The sequence below is a fragment of the Eupeodes corollae genome, chromosome 3, assembly GCF_945859685.1.
Source record: "Eupeodes corollae chromosome 3, idEupCoro1.1, whole genome shotgun sequence".
In the NCBI taxonomy this organism is placed as follows: domain Eukaryota; kingdom Metazoa; phylum Arthropoda; class Insecta; order Diptera; family Syrphidae; genus Eupeodes; species Eupeodes corollae.
The window spans coordinates 80,547,717-80,571,620 of NC_079149.1; the positions used below are offsets into that span (position 1 = coordinate 80,547,717).

Consider the following 23,904-nt stretch of genomic DNA (forward strand, 5'->3'; position numbering starts at 1 on the left):
TCTCCTGCTATCAAGAGATGGCTTCTTTGGTGCGAAAAGGTTGGGATCAATCCTAGATCCCCTAAGGGTTCTAGCTTAGCGAGATATTTGGCCAATCTTTACCTGAAGGATAAATTTGCTTCCAGTACTATCCTTGTGCACAAGTCTGCGATTGCAACCTTTTGTGATCCAGCGTTAGTTGATAGTCTAACAAAAGACTTTTTTGTACGGCGTATTTTAAGAGCTATCTGTTCTTCTCAACCACCTTCCGAGAAACCACCCATTTGGGATCCAAGGTGCGTGTTTAATTGGTTAGCAGAGAATGAGTTTAAAAATGAAAACTTATTTGAGGCCTCGAGGCGAACAGTTTCCATTCTACTCTTAGCGTCAGGTAGAAGAGTTCATGACCTCACACTTTTGAAAATATCATGCGATAACTACATAGAGAATGATGGCAATATAATTTTGCATCCCTCATTCGGATCCAAGACTGATTCAGCCAGACACAGGCAGTCTAGTTGGCAGTTAATTTGCCATGAAAATAAGAATGTCTGTCCTGTTTTTTGGATAAAACAGTTGATTAGACTCTCTCAAGCTAGGAGGGCTCTCCAGAGCAACTTAGATAGCTTGTTCATAACCATTCATGGACCGGTAAAGCCGGCATCAAGAACAGTAATTGGAAGCTGGATTCGCACTGTCTTAAAAGATGCGGGCGTTGGTGCTCCTCCAGGAAGTTTCAGAGCAGCGGTTGCTTCATTGGGTTGGCTAGAGAACCAACCATTAGATGAAATTTTATCAAGAGGAAACTGGAGTATTGAGAATACGATCCGAAAGCATTACTGCAGAGAGATAAGTTCAAATACTAACCTAAGTTCAACTTTTCTTTTTAAAAACTTTAAGCCAATATAATTATAAAATTTTAAGTTATGTTATATGATAGTCACGGAGACTTTTATGTTATTAAAAATGAATTTCTTTATTTGTAATTAGTTGAATTATTTATAAAAATAAAAAAAAAAAAACATTCATCATAGCGTTGTGGGCAAACACCAGCAGATAACAGACAGGTCTTCAACAACGACGCTGTGTGTTTCGGTAGGTAAATAATATGTCGGTTTTACACTAAAATAAAACCGATATTATTTGCCGCAAAACACACAGCGTCGGAGCAAGTTCCTTGCTGGTGAAGACACTATGAGGAAATTGCCGCGATGGCGCAGCTGGTGAGTTTGACATCTACAGCAGCTCCGTCTATGCTTCAGATATTACAACAGAATTAGTAAGATTGGTAATAATTAAAGGCGAGTATACATCAGCTTCTTCAACAACGACGCTGTGTGTTTTGCGGCAAATAATATCGGTTTTATTTTAGTGTAAAACCGACATATTAAAGTTGTAATGATCCCTAACCGACCGTGATTTTGCTTTTTCTTATATTTGAAAAGTTTCCATATTACAGCTATTTTATTTTTTTTAATGATCTTTCAAATTTGGTAGTTCTGTGAAGTGGTGGTTGGTGCGTAGGACTGTCATACCTGTTTTATTATAAGACAAAATAAATGCGAAACAAGAAATTAAAAAGAATGTTAAGATTTGCTAATTTGGTTGTTCTAGTTTTAAGTAGATTTAGTTAGTTTTATTTTTTGTTTTAGAGACCTAATTTTAAGTAAGTTAAAAAATGAAAATGTTCTCACCAAAAGAAATGAATTTTTGTCTACCTTTAAGAATGAATTAAAAAAAGTTCTTTTGCGCTCAATTTCTGACTGTGCCACCTAAAGTTATTTTTTCACTGGTACTACCTCTTGCGAAAAATGTACAAATCCTCAAATTAACCGTTCGGATTCGGCTTAATACTGTAGGTCCTCTCCATCCCTGACAACAGTACTCGCACACAGGAATGGTTGAGGGTTGTAAGTCACTAGGCCCTAGTTCTCAACGGGCAGTTGCGCCACCAATTTTATTTATTTATCTTTCACATTTGATTAAATAAAAGAAATTACGGATTACTATAAGCTTCGAAGCTTGTCACAATACTTTATTTGTTCATATCAAAGTAATAGAAAACATCATTGAAATTAATCTAGGGCATCACGTGGGGCATCCAAGTCTCTATATTGAATAATTGGCCGATAATCGTTGAATGGTCTGTAAACATAGTCAAGAGAAACATAATTTTAAAGCTGTAGCTTCATCCGAGTTTATTAATGTATATTTTATTGTTTAAAAAGCACTCAAAAGAAAGATATAATACAGCATTTACATAACAAATAATGAACTTTTTTTAGGGATTCATTTTATTGTCAAATAAAATCGAATCAAAAAATAACATCTTGTCTGTCTATTTGCATTTATTCTTATTCATTCATTTAATCAAATATGTCAAAATTAGTTGGGGCATCCAGATCATGGTAACCTATTACCCGACGTTGGTGTTCCAATGGCAATTCTCTGGAAAATTGTAGTGTTGCCATAATCATAAATTTGTTTATAATATTTTGTTTGTAAGAAAAAAACAAAAAGAAAGTGGAAAATAATCGTAAATATACACATACTAATTTACACCATAAACTTAATAATATTCATTGAAATGAAAAATAAAATATTTACCTTCTGCCACCACCAAATCCTCGTCCACCACCTCTAGAAGGCAAAATCAATGGTGGAGCATACGCACTGTATGGAGTTTGATAGGATGCTGGCATATATCCTCCCCCTGGTCGAAATCTTTTGAAGAAATTTTATTACTGTCAAGCATATTAAAAAAAAATAAAAAGTTTTTTACCCCGGAGGACCCGAAGACTCTGAATTAGTGCGTCTGGCGGTTCCAGAATGCTCTGGCAGTTGCGGCCGCTTCGGATCTTTCAAGTAGTTGTTAAAGTATTCCACTTCTTTACGAACTTCATCAACCTTATCACCGTGCTTGTTAAAAATGTGCTTTCTAATAAATTCCGGACCCTTGAACTTTTTACCCGACAAGGGACACAACCATTTATCTTTCGCAAGTTCCTGAGTGTTGGCTTGGACAAATTTCTCCACTTCCGTTGTTGGATCTTTAAGCCCAAGATTCTTAAGTTCATCTTCTTCAATTGGTGTTGGCTTCGTCAAAAATGCTTGCATTTTGTTTTCAAAGTTTTTAATGTAATCTTGAATGTCATTTATCGAAACTTTATTCTGTGGGATTGGTCCGCGTGTATGGATTATTCCACAACGATTAGGCATTTCGTCTTCGTACGGATATTCACAATGATTATAAAAGTCAACTGAATGTACAATGCGCAAATATAATATTAGCTTATCTAGAACAGATAGTATTTGTGGCTCTCTTTCCACAAGTTCTCCTTCAGAAGAATCTTTATTTTCAACAGCAATTCCAAGAAGTTCATCTTCTTCAGCAGATGCTTCTTCGATGAGAAAGTCTGTTATGTTTTGCATAACGGGATTATTTGATTTGAATCCATATGAATCCTTTCCATTAGAATTCTCATTGTCTTTCTCTTCATCCTTTAAAGATAAAAAGAAGTGCAGGTTTTAATTATTGCATTTGACCTAACAAGCTTTAGATATACAAAATTGGAACGGAACAACGGTCCACTCACAAATAGAAACATAAATAAAAGAAAGTGTATGATTAGAATTCTAATTTGTTGTAGGTCGCATAAGGCAATAAAGTTCTAAGAAACTAATAAAAGAAAAGACCATGCAAGAACTTAGAACAAATTGGTTTCTTTACATTTGTTTCTCGTACATATTCAAGTTCTCATTTTCATGACCCAAACTTACCCATAGATGGAATTTTTCATCCAGATTCAAAGCGATTTTGGCACACAATTTTATATCACTTCGCACAATGGTCTTGTGAGCTGTTATTCCATTAATCGGCCTTACTCTTCGACTTAGATCTCGGTTCACAATTGCTCCAATTTCACAATCCCTTAACCGTGTATTATTTAAATTCCAACAAATTTCCTTGATATTAACATCCCGTTTAAATGTGACCCAGCCTCTACGAAACCACCGACGCTCTGCCAAGGGATCAGCTATTGCAACCCGCAAAAAACCAGCAAAGCGCTGGCATATAGCTTCAATTTCAGCTTTAGTTATGGTAGGGGCAAGATTACGTAAAAATATCGAACTTGTGCGATGGAGCGCCTGCAGTTGTGGAGTAAATTTTTCTTTTTCCACATTAATTGTTTCCGTAGTATCATCAATTTCTATTTTTTCAATGCTGTCTTCAGTTTTTTCTGGTTCTTTCTCTTCCGGTTCTTTATCAACTTCATTCTTTTCCTCATTAGAATCTAAAGTTTTCGTTTCATTGTCGGGAACTGCCTCCTGGGGCTTTTCATTTTCTTCAGCTTCATTTTTTAGTTCTGGTTTGACTTCAGATTCCTGCTCGTCAGCAGAGTCAACTTTTTTGCTTTTTTCTTTCTCTGTTGTTGAGCTATCTGGTTTAGTATAATCAAAAGCATCATTTTCGTCACCCGAGTTTGAAGATGATGAATTACTAGATTCTGAACGCGATCTTTTTTTTTCTTTGTCTTTATTAAACTTGGAATCAGTGGATGAGGGTTCAGCGGCCTCATCTTCATCCCAATTTTCTTCGTCGTCATTAGTTGGAATTTCTCGGCGTGGTGATACTCTCTTCGGTGAACTTCGCACCTCTACTTTTGGTTTCACTTCTTTAGATTCATTACTTTCTTCAAATGGATTTTCAACGGTTTTATCGGGATATTTTAATTCCGGCAATGGTTCATCCAAAACTTTTAGATCTTCGTCTGTACCACCTTCTAATTTAATCACAACCGTGTCAAGTAAACGCAATAACTGATCGGATTGCGATGAATCTAGTGTTACACCAGAAACTGTTCCATTTTCTAATAGCTCGTTGAAAACATCAGCACGTCTCTGTAAAAATGTAAATCAAACTATTACTTCGAAATTAAATGTTTATTGATTTCTTTATTATATCGAGTTTTTGTCCTTAAATATTATTTAAACTAAAATTAATCAAGTATTCTCATTCAATTGTAATCCCTAATACAATTATTTTAAAACAGATTTAGATAACAAAGTCAAACATGTTTAATGTTTTTTCAATTATAAGCGCACACTCATTATACAAAGGCACAGTGCGAACACTAGAAAAGGAAAAGGGGGTTGAAAGGATTTGTGTGCAAATTCTAAATTTCTGAATATTGCAATGGCTGGGAAATAAAGAACGAATCTCGGTACTTGACAGTACAACCGAAGTTGGGCTCTAGGGTATACTGAAAATCATTCCTAACAGAGAGTATTACGGTTGAACTGTTAAAGAGGAGGAATGCAGCTGGCTATATATATATATAAGTACAAACCGTTAAAATGAAGGTAAAACAAGAAACTTTACGACCATTTTCGAGCGACGTAAATGATCCGATGATGGTACAACCACCAATCAATCTAAATACTCTGTATTTACTGTATAATACTGTATAAGAGGTTTAAGTAAGTTGCAGGAGTACTAGCCCACAGAAGGAAGTTATACTCAAGCTTTAGACGTATATTAGTCCTCTAGATAACAGCCAGATCAGAGGGGGAGAAAAAGTGGGTTTTCGAAGTACTAAATTCAACACGATTTTTAATTCCCCATTGAACAATGTTGTTTAGGTCGAAATTTAATCAGCTTATCATAATTTGTCGTTGCAGTTCCACATCCGAAGAAGATTTATGTGAGTCTGAAAACGAATATGAAAAGCTTAGAGTACTATCATCAGCGATCGAAACATTGTATTGGAATAGACATTGGAATTATGCATGTAGGTATTTGATTTTGTATTTTTTTTAGAAACATTTTTTATTCATTCATTTTTCCATTTCCAACTTAAAACTAGTACAATAGCAAGTGTAAAAAAGGAATAAATAATAGCTATCATTCTTTAACTTGAGAGTTAGTATTGAATGATACATTGTGATTTAATTTTACAATAATTAGAAACTGTTGTGGGGTGACAATCAGCAATACAAATAATAAAAAAATGGTTCATTGAGTTAAGTAAATCAATAAATATTTCAAAGATAGTATAACTGAATATAAAAAGAGTAGGTATATACATATATTTATAGGTACTAAATAATTCATTATAAAATTCTGGCAAAAATAGCAACAAAATGGTACATTTTATATGATTATAAAACTATGATACAAAATTCAATAATAGTTATCAATAGAATTTAAATCAATTGTAAAAAGCCAGTCCTTTACTTTTTGTAAGAAATAGTTTGAGTTTTGAACATGTCTGATAGACAAAGGTAATTTATGAAATGAGTCTTATGGGCAGTGGGTTCATTGACAAGGTGCATGTTGTTTATTCTTAGATTATATAACTGCGAGTTTCTACTAGGAATATTACCGCTTTGCTTGAAAAATTCTTTAAGTACTTTGAAAATATACAGATGTCTCAAAGGTAGAATTCGCAATTCCTTGTATAAAGGCCAACTTTCGGTTTAACGATTTTTGTTGGAAATAATTCTAACAAGATGTTTTTGGGCAATCAATAACGGTCTTAAAGTACTTGGATAGGAACCACCCCAGCTAGATAACCCATATTGTAAATCCGAATTAGGCTGGTAGGTAAATGATATATCATCAGCAAATGTCGTTGAAAGGCCATTTAATCGAAGCTTAAAAATTGAGTTAATATATATTAGGAAAAATAAAGGGCCGAGTACAGATCCTTGTGGTACTCCGTTTTTTAAAAAACGAGCTTCACTTATTGTACCGTTGATAATAACTTTTTGAACTCTTCCCTTTAAGTATGATTTTAACCACTGAAAAACCTAAAAGTAAATCGTGGTCAACCATATCAAATGCTTTTATCATATCAATGAAGAGAGCCATTGTAGATTTATTATTATTCAAACTGCCATAAAGATGACTTCATAGCCTAATATTTGCATCTTCGGTTGATTTTCCCGAACGAAAACCAAATTTATTTTCACTAAAAAACCTATTTTTATTCAGGAAAGAAGTAATTCTTTAATCATAAGTTTTTCAAAAAAATTTTAAAAAATAGGAAGAATAGAAATAGGTCGGTAGTTAACCATATTTTTCTTATCTCCCTTTTTAAAGAGGGGAATAACCTCAGCGCATTTAAATTGTTCAGGAAAACAGCCCTGTTCAACACTTAAGTTAAATATGTAACTCAAAACATCTGAAACATAGAATGCATTTTTTTAAGTACGTTACTAGATATTCCATCTGAAGTGCAAGAATTTTAATTTTTTTAAGTTAGAATTATTTTGTATGTTTCAAAAGAGGTTATAGAATTAAACGCAAAGCTATTTGATTGTATGAATTGAGCATCTGGACAATATTGATTATAACAATCACAATCATCACCGGTATTACTAGATGGCTTCAATATTTCAGATATTTTAGAAAAATATTCATTAATTTTATTTGATATACAGTTAACATCAGTTTCTATTACGTTTAGCTTTTTTGTTTTACCTAAAATGCTGTCAACAGCCTTCCATTCATGTTTTATATTGCCTTTTGATTTTTCAAACAAGTTACAATAATACTTTTCGCGAGCCAATTCATCATTTGTACTAACAGCTTTACAAAGTGTGAGGTAATACTTTTTTAGCTTTACATTAATTGGATGTATTTTCAGCTTAATACTAATTGTGTTCTATTTTTAATCTGCTTAAGAAGACTCTTATTCATCCAAGGCTTTAGACATTTTTTTTATTAGAATTTTGTATCGACACAGAAGTACATGACTTTATATGTTTATGCAAGATTGTGATAAGAATAGCAAACGAAATTGATGGGTCCGTTTCCGAATAAACCTGATCCCAAAATTCATGCTTCAAAATATTCTGCAATAATATGTAATCGGTGGTATAATGCCCTTTTCTTTGTGTTACTGAAATAGAATTCTGATTATTTTGTAACTCATTAAATAAAATGATCGATTTATGATCAGTAATATTTAGGTCAAGAATACTTCCAAAAAATTTGGATTTATTGCTGACTTTAAAACGAGTAAAAATGTGGTCAATGCAAGTACTTGAAGATTTAGTTACGTTGGTTCATTAATAATTCCTTTTAGACCATTAGAAGCCATAAGAAACAAAATAATTATCACTGTCTTTGTCGGATACGTTTAAGATATCATAGTAATACCCCCAATCAAAATTAAATTACAAGTCTTATTTATACAAAGAATTTTTGCAATCTGTAGAAACATAACATTGTATAGTTTTTTTGTTATCAAAACGACAACTTTACAACATCCGCGCTGCAAATGTCGATTTTTTTAAAATTGGTGAACGAAATTTGCATCAATGTAAACTGCAACATCTAGAGGTTGACGTTTTTCTTGACTTGGACAGCCATCTACTAAAAAATAGTAATTCACATGATTTGATTTTTGAAAAGCTTATTTGCATCAGCTTTCCGAACACCTGTTTGCTTGTGATATTGAGAATATACCAATTTTATCCAACTTAAGGTCAAAAAACGTTCATCCATTGCAAGAAATACAGTTCCGTCAAATGTTCACAAATCTTTCATTGATTATAAGAATTTCTTTCGGACTACCTTTAATAATGCTTAAATGGCATTAGAAAAAATCATTACATTTATTGGTCTTACTTATTATTCCTCTGAAAGCGAAGGAATATGGAAGAAGGCATTTAAAAAGGGTAACAAGTCTGACATTAGTCAAAACTCTAAACTGCCCAGTATTCCCAAAGCTTTTGAATAAGTTGTTTGTGATGGTTTAAAATTAAACTGCAAGAATATTATATGTGAACAACAACAACAAGAACGTTCGACAGTTACTAATCTCTTGATATATTATTCTAAAGTTTTTAACCATCTTTATTAAGATGTAATCACATTTAAACTGAGAGCAATTGGGTTTCCTCTTGGATACATCACATGGATTTTTTCTTGTATTTAAAATAGGTCGTATTAAGATAAATTCAGACGATCTTTCTCCAACCCTTTCATTGCCAAATCAGGAGTTCCCCAGGGTGGTCATTTAGGACCTCTACTCTTTATCTAAGTTATTAATGATTTATCCTTTTGTGAACGACAAAGTATCACTTTGTTTTATGTATTTTGTTATTTGGTGGACAAAAGTTTCACCCAATTACATGTCAGATAATGATTTTCTTTTTAAAACCTAGTTTGATTGATTGTAAAAGATCTTGGATTTCTTTTTGATTGAGGGAGCATATTAATTGGATCGTTATCTAAGCCAACTCTTTGTTAGAATTTGTACGATTCCAGATATGCACACCTTTTTATGAAATCGACAAAAATAGAATAGAATCTGCATAACGCAACATCATACGCTTCGTCTTAAGAGGGCCACCATGGTCTGATCCTTACACCTTTTCCTTTCTCCTTATGAACATCGGATAAAGCTTCTTCAACTGCATTGTTTTTATTCATCAACTTTGAACATTTTTAAATTCCTAAAAACACAATGAAGCCCAGTGTACCACACACTTCATTGTTAGTTTACCTTTATTTGTAATTTAATTTGTTTGTATTTAATTATGTTGTATTCCATGTTATTGTATTTTTAAAGTGTATTATTTTTGTAATGTATTATTATAACAAGTGAAAAAAAAAACACTAATATGGACTTACTTTTAAAAATGATCTTTGCTCCTCTTTACGTTTTACCGACTCTGTTGGATGGTATTTGCTTTTGAACCTGTTAGAATTCAGAAAAGGGAAAATTAGATTATTATTGATTTTTTTAATATGTTTTATATTTTTGTGCTCAGTAAGTTTTTTTATGGAAAGCTTAACACAATAATATTATATTTTCCCGCTATTCATTTATGGATCGATAGGACTGCACCGGTGCAATCGACAGATTATAAATAAAAAAGTACATCTGTCTGATCATATTAAGTTTTTTACACTCATACAAATAAAGTGAACAGTTAAAATAAAATGTTTATATAATTAAAAGATTACTTCCCAAATCTTACCTCAACTTCAATTATTTTAATTGCTTATTAAGTTTTTTTTTAATTAATTATTATAACGAAATGAAAATGTAAAACGCGATTCATTCAACACACTGTGGCATTGCTCGCCAAGTGCAAATTATCACGGTGCAGCAACAAATACATATTTCAAATGAAGTATTTTATAACCATACTAACGGCAAATGATTAAACATCGATCGTAAGTAGCTGTTGGGAGAACTTTTTATATCTTTTATACAACAAAATAAGAGACTTATGGATCTTTGGTTATTAAAAGCATATTTCTGCTAAGTTTCTTACCATTCTTCATCTTTGTGAGTTATAAAAAACTCATTAAGCTGTTGACGTTTGAAATCCAACTTATATTCGCTATACTTGCGAAGAACGTCCGAGTCGGATATGGTGTCTTCTTGAGTGTCAAGAAATTGTTTAAGCGTGAGCATTGCTGGTTGAGTTTGTAAATCGTTCATTGACGCTGGTGCTTCTCGAGGATGAACGTTTGAAGGAAGATGGTAACCATGTAATCCATGATTGGGATAATGATCATGACTCCAGTTGTGCAAAAGATACTGGTCATAGCCTGGAAAAAAGATAAACAAATTCAAATACTTGTGTACTTGGATATAGCAAAATGTAAGCCTTCTTAAAACTATTTTTCAATTATTAAGTCTTTATCTTTACCTGATAAACTAAGTCTTTGGATAAAATTAAAATATTATTGAGTGCTTTTGTATAAATTGTGTACTTTTATTGTAATAGATTGATTAAGTAGCACTAAACTACGAAAAGATTGTGGTTGCAGCTAATTTTCTTTTGATAGTTAATGTGAAATTTAGCTTTTTATGGTTTAGAGGATAAGTTTAAGTCGTTGCAATTATCTTAGCACATTTCAAGAGTCAAGAATCACTCTTTCTCAAATTAGCGGTTTGTATTCGGCTTAAGACTGTAGGCACCCTCCATCCCTGACAACATTACTGGCACACAGGAATGGTTGAGAGTTGTAAGTCACTAGGACCTAGTTCTCAACCGACTGTTGCACCAACTAATTTATTTATTTTTGTTTTTCTGATGCATAAATAGTAATTTCGGTTACCAAAATATTAACTTTAATTAGCTGCAGGCTTAAGAAAATGCTGGCCATAAAAATAGGAACATTTGATTTAAACTCAAAAAACAAAACTTTTCACAATTTATTTTATTTAATGATAAATTATATTTGAAATTTAGTTGAATTTTTTTGTTTCAATTTAATTAAATTAATTCTAGTTTGCATATAGCCACCTTGGAGCTTGAGTTTTTGTAATTCATTTTCCTAGAAATTGTGTCTTAAAATCTTTCCTGGTGCGTACCAAGTTAGCAACGTAGACATTTAAGACAGAGTCATATTTTTAAAAGCAGATATAATGCAAGCAATTTGAAACTATCAATTACGATGGGATTTGTTATTAACCTGACTAAATGAACAATAAATGTCTCTTATTTATTTATTCTAAAGAAATTTGTTTTTGAAATATTCATTCTGAGGATCCAATAAATCTTCTTGTAAATAAAATAAATATAAAATCTTCTTAGTATTTCTACCAAAAAATTCACAAGTTTCGAAGACGGTCAAATGTTTTTGAGATACAAATATTAAAATTTTGTTTTAAGACTGCTTTGTTAAAGCAAAACATTTTTTATATTTATATTATATTTGAAATAAACTTTAATCTTACCACCATAACGCGGGTTCGGCCGAATATCTTCTCCCCAATCCGGTCTTATTCTCTTAGCAGGTGGAAGTTCTCTGCCAGGTGAATATTTTTCTCGTGGTCCTCGATAATCACGATAATCTGGTCGTGCTCTGCCACTTCTAAAAGGGTTTCTAGATATGAATATGAATAAAAAATAAAAGTTATTTGTTGCAATAGACCCTCTCAACTACGTCCAGGTTTAGATATTCCATTTGTTTTTAATTTTAGTGAAAAAAAAAATAATAAAAAGATACTGAAATTATTAAAATACTAACTGCAAAATAACAAACGTTTTATTGCATCATTCACTATTTTTAAACTATTTATTTGGACAGATAAAGAATTGGCCAATGATATATGGCGTATGAGTAAGCTCTAAAAAAAAGTAAACATTTTTTGAAGTAAAAGAGTAATGTAAGAGCTGACTTTTTGTCATTTATTGGGAATAAAAAGAAGCTAACTTTGGTGTACTCCGACCCATGTTAACGGTAATTGTGATATTAGTACTAATTTTCAATTTTATTAAAGAAAAAAACCGCCCTCGTAATTGAATACAATAAATTCGATATCGTGCCTAGGTAATATGATATCTAGTTTCTAGCATGGGCCGTGCTAATTTTGTTTTCCTTCAGGGCCATAAATTCATAAACACAACTTTTTTTTAAATTAATATACAGAAATGGACATTAAAATAGAAACACCAAACAGTGTTTTAAAAATTCAAATTTTTAATTTAAAATAAGAGATTTCTTTTTTTAAGTTAGGTCTTCATTTTTGTATTTATTTTTTAATTCCAAATTAAAATTACCCTTTATTTATGGTTAAATTATAACTTAAAATATTTTAAATACATAATTGCAAAAAAAAGAATACATTTCTTGGACTTTAAATAGATACAAAGATTTTAAAAATTTAAATTTAATGCAAAGCTATTCTGGATTTTAAAGTTATTTTAATATCTGGTAGCCTGGCCCTTAGCTTTAATTACAGTGTTACATCTGTTGAACATAAAATAAAATAAATTAGGGAACGCAACAGCGTGCGAGTAATGTTTTCAGAGATGGAGGGTCCTTCTGTTTATATGTTGAATCCGAACGGCTAATTTAAAAAAAAAAAACACTTTTCATGACAAGAATTACTCTTGGAGGATTTGTCAATTCCTCACAAAAGGCAGTACCCGTGATTTTTTTTATTTAGCTGGCACAGGCAGGGTTCGAACCAAAGACCTCTTGCATGACAGTCCAACGCACTAACCATCACGCTACGGGTACTACATCTGTTGGACATTGAGTCAAATAATCTGCGACATCTATTGAATTGAAAAATTGTACCAATCCTGTTGAACAATTCTCTACAGTCCGGCTTTTTTTTTGTTAAATGTTTCCAAACCGCGCATTTTAAATCGCCACCAAAATGTTCTATGGGATTCAAGTGAGGCAATTGGGATGGCCACTCCAATATGGTGATTTTTGGTCTTTAAAATACTTTTGAGTAGATTTAGATGTTTGCTTAGGGTTATTGGGATGGCCACTCCAATATGGTGATTTTTGGTCTTTAAAATACTTTTGAGTAGATTAAGATGTTTGCTTAGGGTTGTTGTCCTGCTGTAGAACACATTTGAGAGGCATGTTCTCACCGCATAAGGCAGCATCGCATCGTTCATGATATTCGCCTTCATATTTTGATCCATTTTACCCTCAATCAAATGTATTGGTCCAACGAAATACCAAAAAATTAACCCCAAAGTATGATACTGCCGCCACCATTCTTGACCGTTTTCTGGTGTTTGGTATTTGGTATTTAGTTCTTTTAAAGGAAGCTTTCTAACGGTTTGTCTTAAATCACTTCCGAACAAATGTATCTATGTTTCGTCCATCCACAAAACATTTCTCCACTTTTTCCTTCCTTTAAGGCCATTCCAATTAAAATGATCGTGTGCGAATTGAAACCGTGTTGTTATATTTTTTCTTCCTTAGAAAAGGGTACCATTCTTGGGATCCCTCTGAGCAAGTTAGCTTCAACAAGTCTTCCACGAACAGTTCTGGAAAGTTATTGGAAGCTTTAGTTTGTTTTTTTATTTTCCTTAAAGACTTCTTAGGATCTTTCAGTCTTCTCTTGGGGTTGTTTTACTTGGTTTTCTCTTCTTTTTTTTTGCTTAAAGCGGTCAAATTGCTTTTGCAATTAACTTGAGAGATCTTCTCATTATTCTCAAAGATTTTCCCTCACTTCGTAGAACTAAAATTATAGCTTTATTTTCTAGAGAACAATGCTTACCGCGACTAATGTTTTCCTTAGAATCAATTGTAATATTATTGAAATAATTTTAATTTACGTCTTAAAGTGAACTTATTGTTTTATAAAAGTAAAAAAAATATTAAAAAGTAATATTTTTGATACTAGTTAAATATTAAGGTCTGTGTTCCAATGTGTTTCTATTTTAATGTCCACCAAAAGCACAGTCTTACCTTAGAAACGATTCATCTCCAAACAATCAACAAGCAAAAAAAAAAATAAAATCCCATGTTATTTTGCATAAGAGTCTAACTTTCTTTTTTGATAACGGTTAAAACTACTTCTAATGCATGTTGTTGTTGAAAACAACACCAGCGCTGAGATCAAACTCAGAATAACTCTTGCTAACCGCTGTTTCTTTGGACTAAGAAAGCAATTGAGTGGTAAAGTCCTCTCTCGAGGGACCAAAGTGTTGCTATATAAGACCTTTATCATCCCCGTCCTGCTATATGGTGCAGAAGCATGGACTATGACAAAAGCGGATGAAAGCACCTTGGGTCGCTTCGAGAGAAAAGTTCTTCGTGTGATCTACATCGAAGGGGAGGGGAGGAGAAAATGGAACGACGAGCTGTAGGCTGTACAGCGAAGAAGACTTAGCGAGAAGGGTAAAAGTCCAACGACTAAGATGGCTGGGTCACGTAGAGAGCATGGAAACCAACCTTCCGGCCCGGAAAGTCTTCCAATCCACACCCACAGGACAGCGCAGTAGGGGAAGACCGCGGATCAGGTTGCGCGTACAAGTGGAAGGTGACATCACCCAACTTGGAGCGCGAAACTGGAGACATCTAGATAGGGACCGAGCTAGATGGAGAAGTTTGTTGGGTGAGGCCCTAGTTCATACAGGACTGTAGCGCCACCTTAAGTAAGTAATGCATGTTGTTGTTTTAATTTGGTTTTACTCTTATCAACTGTCTCTGTGTCTATTTTAATGTTCATGTCTGTATATAGTTATTAACAACGTTTTGAAATCCTTAAAAAGTAATATACATGTTCTATGAAAACGAATACAATTATTACTTAATTATAAAAAAAAAACATAAGAAAAATTTAACCCGTTGTTGTGACGTTCAGTAAAAATAGCTCCTGTTGCTGTGATTAATTAAAAAAGGAAAGACAATCAGAAATAAAGCAATACATTTCAATTCAAAAAAACGCATAGAGGGTAATTGTCTTAAATATGCTTTATACATTTCAAATCACAATCTATTTTTTTTTGGTAATTTCTTTTAACTTTTAAATACAATTTTCTTATGATCTTAAAATAACCAGAGTTATGAATGTTTAAATAAAACACGTAATACCATTGACAAGTAATAGTTAAACATTGAGATTAAATTTCATTGTTTGCTTTACAATATAATTTACAGATGTGATTTAATACAAAAGTTGAGATAGACCAAATGAGAGCTTTGAATATGTTTAAAAAAAATCGTATCTTAAACAAATAAAAAGAATTATGAAAACAAAAATTCATTTTAATAAATATTTATAGATCACTGGCCAAAGGTTTGAAAAAAAAGGGTTTTGAAGGTGCTTGTGTTGTGGGTTCTTCTAAGTTTGACAACAAGCGAGCAATAGAAAAGTAAGGTAGGATTATAAAGGAGATACCGATGAACAGTAGTTTTAAATTTGTATACGTTGTAATGGGTGAAAAATATTGAGACGTGTATTCCACGTTCGTCTGGCATAACTTTATACCAAAAAATCTGAGTTGAGTTAACAGTCAGAATAAGAAAGTAAATCTTAAAATACATATAACCAACTAAGAGCTCTATCATTGGCAAACCAGTTAAATGCATATTAGATTTAAAACAATTCAATATTACTAGAAATTAATGATCTCAAAGGTAATTTATAACCCACCAAAGGAGAATCTTGATACCGTATGTTCGTATTTCTGGTATGGGAGGAGCTCAATCAAATGCCTTTGAAATATAAAAAAATAGATTATTAAAAACTTTACGACTAAAGCGATGCTGGTAAGAAATACAATATCGAGAAAATAAGGAATGTTCAAAGAATATATAGTGTCGGCCACAGGAAACCTACTACTGCACCTCTTCCTTAAACCTCAGTGAAAATTTTAATGTCATCTTTCCTGTCAGATAGTATTGGAAGGATAACATAGTTGCGAAAGACTTCGATACTACTATCTTTAGTGACGAGTGTGGAGTCCGTAAATATCTCTCAGTCTTTTCGGCTACCTAATTGTACCAGTGTATTCCAGGCCGAATTACAAGCAATCAGAGAAGCAATCAAAATACTCAAATCAAACTTAAACCAAAATAGAAACACGGCTATCTACACTGACAGCCAGTCGGCTATTATAGCTATCAATTCGTACACAACGTCCTCTATACTGGCCCAAAAATGTAAAGATGAACTATCCAGCCTCAACATCAACCTCATTGTCACTCTTACTTGGGTTTCAGTTCATAGTTGCATTGATGGAAATATACAGGCTGATGAGTTGGTCTGGCAAGGATCGGTCCTTCATATCTCACTTGCGGAAAGGGTAAATATGTACCGGATATTGGCCTATAGGAGACCATGCAGCAAAGCTGGGTATCCCTCACAATACTCACTGCCATAGCTGCGCAGACAAAATTAAAGTAGCATGTCCATTTGAGAGTACTTCTACTAGTTAACTCTCTAGAGCAACTTTTGGGAGACTGTCCATTTGAGAGCCAAATTTTTAAAATTTTGCTATGACGAGCTCTCATCTAGAATATTGATACATGTATTCTTACAAGCGAAGGGTTGCAGCTGGTTTAATTATCAGTACTGTTATTAAAAAAATAAAACAATGTTGGGTCAAACCGTGTGTAGATAGTCTTAACCAATTCGGTGCGCGGTCTGGTCTTTCAAGAGAGCTTCAAATGGAAGATCCTTAACAACATAATTTTTTAAAAAGTTACCCAATTAAAGGAAAGTATACCCGAACGCGAGCGTATACTTGTAACCCTTAGAATTTTACAGACTTATAAGCATATGAATCGCAAAACTAAAGGTTAATTGTATGATGGTTGGTCTACAATGTCCACTGTTTTGCCATGTTCACTCTCGACAGCTTTTCGCAAAATAAGAACTGTGTTGGTATTCCGTGAGCTTATCTCGGATAGTGTTAAACACATCTGTCCACTTGCGAGTGACTTTCAAAAAGATCGAATGTCGAGAGTAATTAGTCAACTCTCCGCGAGGTACTCTCCAGCCTATGTCCACTTGTCCTACTCTGGCCAGTTCTAGAATGTTAAGCTTCGGCGGGGCATTTCATAAATATCTTTTGGAACTTTCCGAAATGAAAATCCCCTGATTTTTTTTCTGAATGCGGCGAAATAGCTCAAGGAATCGCTGATTTTATCAATATAAACTCGTCATATTATCTTTTAATTTTTCAATTGATCAAGTTTTAACGAAGTCTCAAACAAAATTAATGGTTTAAATAGGGATGTCCCTTATCGGCTACTTCTTGTTAGAAGGAATTAGTACGATCAAAACATACAAGACTGGTCATTGCTTTCACGCCGATGACGTATACATATTGTGTAGTCATACTCCAAAAGAACACCAATCTCTTATCAGAACTACCGGGTTTAAAGCAAGGTCTCTTTAAATTCAAATGACAAAGTTACTAAGCTCTACATAATAGTCTTATTTATATAACTTCACTTTTAGGTGAATTATTTATTTGTTCTTTCTGAATTTCAAAAATAATTTTTGTTGGTTACTCATCATAAATATACAAAATGAAATTTCTGACAAAACCGAACTTACCTGTCTGACCATTCATCACGCCGGCGGTCATCGCCCCGACGATCCGATCTGTAACTATCACCCGAACTTCTTTCTCCGCGGAATTTGTCGCGTCGCTTTCTGTCGTACTCATCATCAGAATCTGCCATTTTCTGTAACCCAATTTATTTCATTATATTATTTCAATTGACCACTTAGAAGTAAAATTAGAACATAGAGAATATAATACTCGGAACTTTACCTTGATTTGTAATTTGTATTCAACTAATACAATATGCTTGCACCTTTTTCTATAAAAAAAATTATTTCAAAAATTCATGCGCATACATAAAAAAGTACACTCAATAATATTATTCTTTGAATTAATAAATAGAACTGGTGATAAAAAATAGCTGGGACTCTGATTTTGAATTTTATATATCTCCAAAATTATATTTAAAAAGAAAGTTTGAAGTTAGTGTTTTTTTTCTAGGAGTTTCAATTTCGGCTCGGCGACTTGGCGTGTTTTAGATGAGGAGATGTAATCTGTAATCTTAACTAGAGTCAAAGAGAAGAGTCACAGACACTAAGTATAAAGATCTCAAGCCTGGGCTGTCATTCCATTTTCCCTTCGCTTCGAATCTGAAAAGTCATCAGACACGCACACATCTAAAGCAGTGACAATTTCACCTCACCAAACATACGTTCTCTGTATTACATTCCATTTTAAAAAAATATAAATAATGTAAAGTGATGAACGCCTTATAAGGAACTTGCATATGTGACCAACATTAATCGCTTCCTATACCAACCATAGAGGAAATATATTATCTAGAGTCCCGACTTAATGGGTTTGCTCTCTTTCTGCCTACAAGCTCAAGAGCAGCTTGAATTGGGAGGATTTAGACCACGCCATTCAAGTTGTGTATTTGTGACCACATTGCTCGACCGCGGGGGAAAAAACTATGAGGTGAACTCAGCCGTTCAAAAAAGAGATCCGCTGAATTTAAAAATTGAAAAATGAATGCAATATTTTAAGAACAATTAATTTTGCAACTTCTTTTTAGAGAAACTGTGCTAAAAATAATATTTGACTGCTTTTGGCAAACAAATTCTATGATTTTTATGAAAAGTTTAGCTAAAAACAGAAAAAATCATGCAGAAAGTATAGGCGCACCCTAGAACTGCAACGTGAACGTGGCCTAACTTGAGTTGTTCCCAGTTTTGTCAGATCAACAGCGAGGTAAGTATTTTGACAACGAAAATAAAAAATAAAACAAAACACAATTTTTGCGAATTCAATGAAATTAATGAAAGTGAAAATTAATGAAAACAAAAGTGATATTTTACAGATCAAAATAGAAATAATTACAAGACTAATATATTTGCTGTTTGGAGAACTTTTATATTTATTTTCAGGTAAGTTTTGTTAAATACACAACCATTTATATTCAGTTTTGTTAATTGATTGTCTGTCAACAAGTATAATTTTCTTAATTTTATAACCCTTTCTTTTCTTTTTTAAATTTGCTTTCATCTGCAAAATTAATATCTTCTCACCAAATTTAACATCTTCTCTACATATCTTAACTTAAAATCTAAATATTTTTCTACTGAATTCCAGTTTGTTGGAAACATTTACTGTTTTGCAATTTTATAGGTGTTATATTTTTATATAGGAAGATAGTCCTGGTGATAGGGAAATGACCACTTTCGTATACGTGATCGTAGACTACCATGATGATATTATTACATGAACCATAAACTTGTCGCCAAGCGAATTACATTTCTCGCCCTGTACTACAACTATACTGCGACACTTTGTCACAACCATCGACTGAATTGTGTGGTGTGGTTGTTATAGGGACGGGAACAGGACGACACGACACACGACGAGACTTATCACTGGCGTATGTACGTACTGTAACCAACCACAGCCAACAGGACACTCGACAACACGTTCATCTAACCGACAGGCAGAAGGGCCACTTAAAGTGTCTGTTCCTGCACTCGCCTAAGCTTCTTTCGTATGATATTAGGGTCAGAGATGGTGAAACGAAACCCCGGTCAACATGGTTTGTTGGGGTGTTCGGGTGGGAAAAGCTGTGGATTTGAGTGTGGCTCCGAAAATAGTTAAGAGGTTTTTAAGTTCTTATTTAAATAGATTATTATTTTTGACAAACATAAAACAGAAAATTAAAGTAAGCCAATTTATACCACAATCCACACCAACAACCAACCAACCTACTACCTCAACCCACATCGAAGAGAATGTGTGTCCTGAAGTGTCTTGACTACCATTCTCTTCATAGATGCCCGCAGGACGATGCAAGGTAAATTATAATACATTCATTATATATTTAATATATTGATAATATATTTCCTCTATGATATCAAAAGAGAGAAAAAACTAATCGAAAGAGTCAAATTTCCTCGTCTCCGTATCTTCGAAACCCCTTAAGCACATTTTTTTATAGCGTGTTGAATTCGTATCGTTTACATGTTTTCACCTCGAAAAGCATAGAGAGAGAAATAACTTTAGTTGAGAGATTGAGACATTTGACATTTCTCGGCGAATTAGAAAACAGAACAATTTCGTTCATATTTTATTTTAACCCATTATTTAAATATATTTGAATGTAATAAAAAAAAGGAAAAAAACACTTTTTCATTGTGTATATCACGTAATAAGAAAATACCACTTCAAATCATCACAGTAAAAGGATGATACCTTTGTATTAACCACAAAAAAGGAAAAGGAGCAGAAGCAAAGGCAGCACCCAGGTCGCACCACCAGCTAGGCCTAGGAGGTAACAAATTTAGTTTTCTTTGTAGCATTTTGTTGGTGGTATTCCAGGTGGCATTGCAGAGCTTCTTTGCATGTGAAAGATTTGGTAAATTGCCGATGGCTGGGAACCTTCAGCAGATGTGAAGTTATCAGTTTGGGTCGCATACCAGCCACTTTTTTGAATTTTGTATTGCATTAAAGAACAAACGAGTCAGAAAAGTAAATTATATGCTAACCGTATGTGTAATGTGAATAATAGGATCCAATCCTACTACAGAACAATATAAAACTTACCTTTCATCTTCGTCGGGAACCTTAAAAGTTGTTTGAAAGTCTGTGCAATTCAATGCATATCATCTTTTCCTCCTTTTTGAATGTTCATGGCTCATTTTTATTTATTTATTTTTATAAGAATCACTTCACTGAACACTTTTTAATTTAAAACTTTTACTCAAAAACGTTTTAACAAATTAATTCTATCAAACATTTTTGTTTGTCAATAAATTAGGTAAAAGTTATAACGGTAGACCGTGGTGAATTTGTTTTTTCCTTCTCTTTCTCTGAGTTGCAGATAGATGGCAAGAACAACCAAAATTAGAGAGAATGTGTTTAGAAAAAATGTAACAAGGTTAAGTTTTTAGACTGTATTTGTTGTTACCAAGCCCAGAATGAATTAAGCATCTTGCACATGAGCTACGAACTACGAACTGCGGATGTTTATATAATTTGACTTTTCTTTAAAAAGAGCTTTATTTAGATTCGCAGACAACGACGAATTGTCAGTTCAAAATTACCCTTACAAACAAAACAAGAGTGGTATAATTTTTAGGTTAAGTTGAGCGCAAACAATTTATCCGTTGCAGAGTGGATGGTATGTGGAACGCGAATAGAGTTTGACAGTTCGTAACAACCATACTGCAATTCGTTACTACCAAATTATTTTTACAAAATTGTCTTGTTTTGGAGAACAAAATGCAAATTGTATTATACTTACATAAGTGTCAATTTGTTTCTTATAATATAAATGTGTTTTTGTTTGAAATGTGTAAAATCACGTTTGTTCATCCAATCGTTCATTCGTTGTTCTCACTCATGTGCAAGGCCCTTTAGAAATACAACCAAAAATACTCCATTTAACAAGATGGGAATCTTAGACTGACATTTCGGTTTTCCTATAAGCTGCTGAGGACTAAATATAAGAAAGTGTGTGTGAAATGAAAAAATTAAACACATTCTCATATTTAGTCCTAGGCGTATCAAATTGCTTCATTAATAAAGTTTCATGGCTGCGTTCAAAAACGAAACAATTCTAACCAACCGAATATGAAGTGCTGACATGGTCTTAAATAGAAGATTTGTAAAGCTTTTTAGTTTCAATCCAAATAAATGTTGTAAATGTATATTAAATTAATTTAAAATGATTATTAGTGCTGTATTTTGTTTCTATGCTTGCGTAAAGTTTTTTTATCAATAAAGTATTCAAACATAGCAAATAATTTTAAGCACTAAGGCAGTGTGGGAATGCATTTAATTGTATCTTTTGACTAATTATACATTCAATTTTTTAAACTATGAACAATAATTTTTAAATTGAAGGTAAGTTTTTAGTTATAAGGTAAGTTAAGAACATCTATGTGTACTTAAAACCAATTTGAATATTTAAAATTAAACTCAAAACCATATGAATGAGCTCAATGTTGTCGTTAGAAAATAACATCTTGCATTAAGTAAAAATGACGGGAAAAAGTTTTTTATTATTTTTGGTGAAGTGGGTACATAAATCATTTTGTGATTGATTGGTTGAGATGTTCCTAAAGTGCAATTTTAGACTTAAAAGTAATTACAAAAGCTATTTTCATTGAAAAAAAAAAATTATATAAAATTATCTGTATTAAAAGTATTAATTATATTAAGAAAAACAAAAACATATACGTTAAAGTCATTATTCTTTTCTATTATTAGCAGCATTTTTACTTGAATTTTACTATTAAACAATAATTAGTAAACTTGAACTTTTGCAACTAAACATTTTTAAGAAAAGAATGATAATTACATTTTGCGTTTAACTGTATGAATTCATTTAAAAATACTTCTGTACGTAAACAATAAACATTCATGTTGATTACATGATCTACTGAATGAGTTATGCATGCATTCAGAATTTTTTTTAATTTAAAATTTATTAATCAAAATGCAATTGAAAAATAGTTGCAAGCTTAAAATAGTAAACTATTAATATAATTGGATTAATTAATTTGATACAGATTTTATTCACTTGCAACAAAATGTTTAGGCCGTTCACTAACGAAAATTTAATAGAATTCAATAAAGTGCGCTCGCATCCTTAATAATCCGAGGTGAATTCTGAAATTAAAAGAATTTTGTGGTGATTATTGTTAATTAATGAATTTACTATAATTAACATCCTTTTTCAAGGCAAAAATGTTCGGTTCGGTTCGCTATCAACAAAATAACTGCAAAAGTAAATGGATCATTTTCGATTCAAACTAACCGAAACCGATCATCCTTAAAATATGCAACGAAAATAATTCACCATACAATCTAAAAATAATCGTTGTAGATACGGAGGCTGTAAAGTGGAAATGTTGGTTGAGCATCTTAGGATGAGTGGAGTTTTTAGGACGCAACATTTCCACTTTACACGAAAATATCAATCCCCGCTTGGTGTGTTGGTGGGTTAGAGAACCATCAACGGGATAGGAGCTTTGCTGGATGCTATGAAGCCTAGACTCTTTTTAAAACAGAAAGCGTTAGAGTAGCATCCGCAGCTAAAACCACAGTCGTTCATATGACCAAATGTACATTTGAAATATAATATATAAGTCTAAACCCTTTGTTCAATTTAATAAAGTTTAAGAGTTTTTTTTTACGGAAACATTTTTAAAAATTTCATTATGTGTTCCTTGACAAAAAGAAAAAGGGAATTATCTAACTGATAAGCTTCCAAAAAGTATCCTGAAGGATAGGATTAAAAATGAATAAGGTTTTTCTCGAAAACGATCGCTATATAGTAAATCCCAACAAGATCACGTGGCCAAACTCATTTTGAACCTTCAATTCGCAATCGAGAAATAGTGTATTTTATTGATTGGGTAGAAAAGCATAATGGTGAAGGAGAGGAAAGCAGAGGTATTTGCTGAAAAAAAGCAGCAAATAGATGCCAACAACCAAAGCAGCAACAACTACAGCCAAATCCCGCTACCGAAATCACTGGAGTGGAGAAAAAATGAAGGCTTCACTACCAGTGACAGGCTCAATGTTTGAGGGCTCATCCACTTCGGCTAAGGCCAAGCAGCAGCAACAACAACAGCTACAACCAAAACAGCAGCAGAAACAGTAACAACAACAGAAGCAGCATCAGCA

The 23,904-nt window shown here is 32.9% G+C and overlaps 1 protein-coding gene across 4 annotated transcripts; it reads right to left on the minus strand.

The window, feature by feature from the left end:
• Positions 1-1,980: 1,980 nt before the first annotated feature.
• LOC129950028 (serrate RNA effector molecule homolog) lies at positions 1,981-18,288 on the minus strand. 4 transcript variants are annotated; one of them, XR_008782078.1, is made up of 10 exons: positions 17,995-18,288; positions 17,775-17,905; positions 11,691-11,839; positions 10,276-10,555; positions 9,626-9,692; positions 3,760-4,881; positions 2,762-3,480; positions 2,587-2,703; positions 2,240-2,427; positions 1,981-2,124 (listed from the first exon to the last, which is right to left on the minus strand). XR_008782078.1 is itself a non-coding variant. In XM_056061793.1 (9 exons), the coding sequence occupies exons 2-9, from the start codon at positions 17,900-17,902 to the stop codon at positions 2,055-2,057; spliced, it is 2,652 nt and encodes an 883-aa protein (XP_055917768.1). In that variant the 5' UTR covers positions 17,903-17,905; positions 17,995-18,288; the 3' UTR covers positions 1,981-2,054. The 4 variants fall into 4 exon arrangements, 3 of the variants coding, with proteins under 3 accessions (XP_055917768.1, XP_055917769.1, XP_055917767.1); XM_056061793.1 differs by lacking the exon at positions 2,240-2,427; XM_056061794.1 differs by lacking the exon at positions 1,981-2,124 and having other exon boundaries at positions 2,167-2,427; positions 11,691-11,827.
• Between the last annotated feature and the right edge of the window lie 5,616 nt (positions 18,289-23,904).

What these genes read in the sequence shown, in the direction of transcription:
- LOC129950028 (XM_056061792.1), bottom strand. Translation starts at nt 17,902, where the DNA reads ATGGCAGATTCTGATGATGAGTACGACAGAAAGCGACGCGACAAATTC. An exon ending in ATGAAAAATTCCATCTATGG is followed by an intron (nt 3,481 to 3,759) that starts GTAAGTTTGGGT and finishes TTATCTTTAAAG; the next exon opens with GATGAAGAGAAAGACAATGA. An exon ending in GAGTCTTCGGGTCCTCCGGG is followed by an intron (nt 2,704 to 2,761) that starts GTAAAAAACTTT and finishes TTTCTTCAAAAG; the next exon opens with ATTTCGACCAGGGGGAGGAT.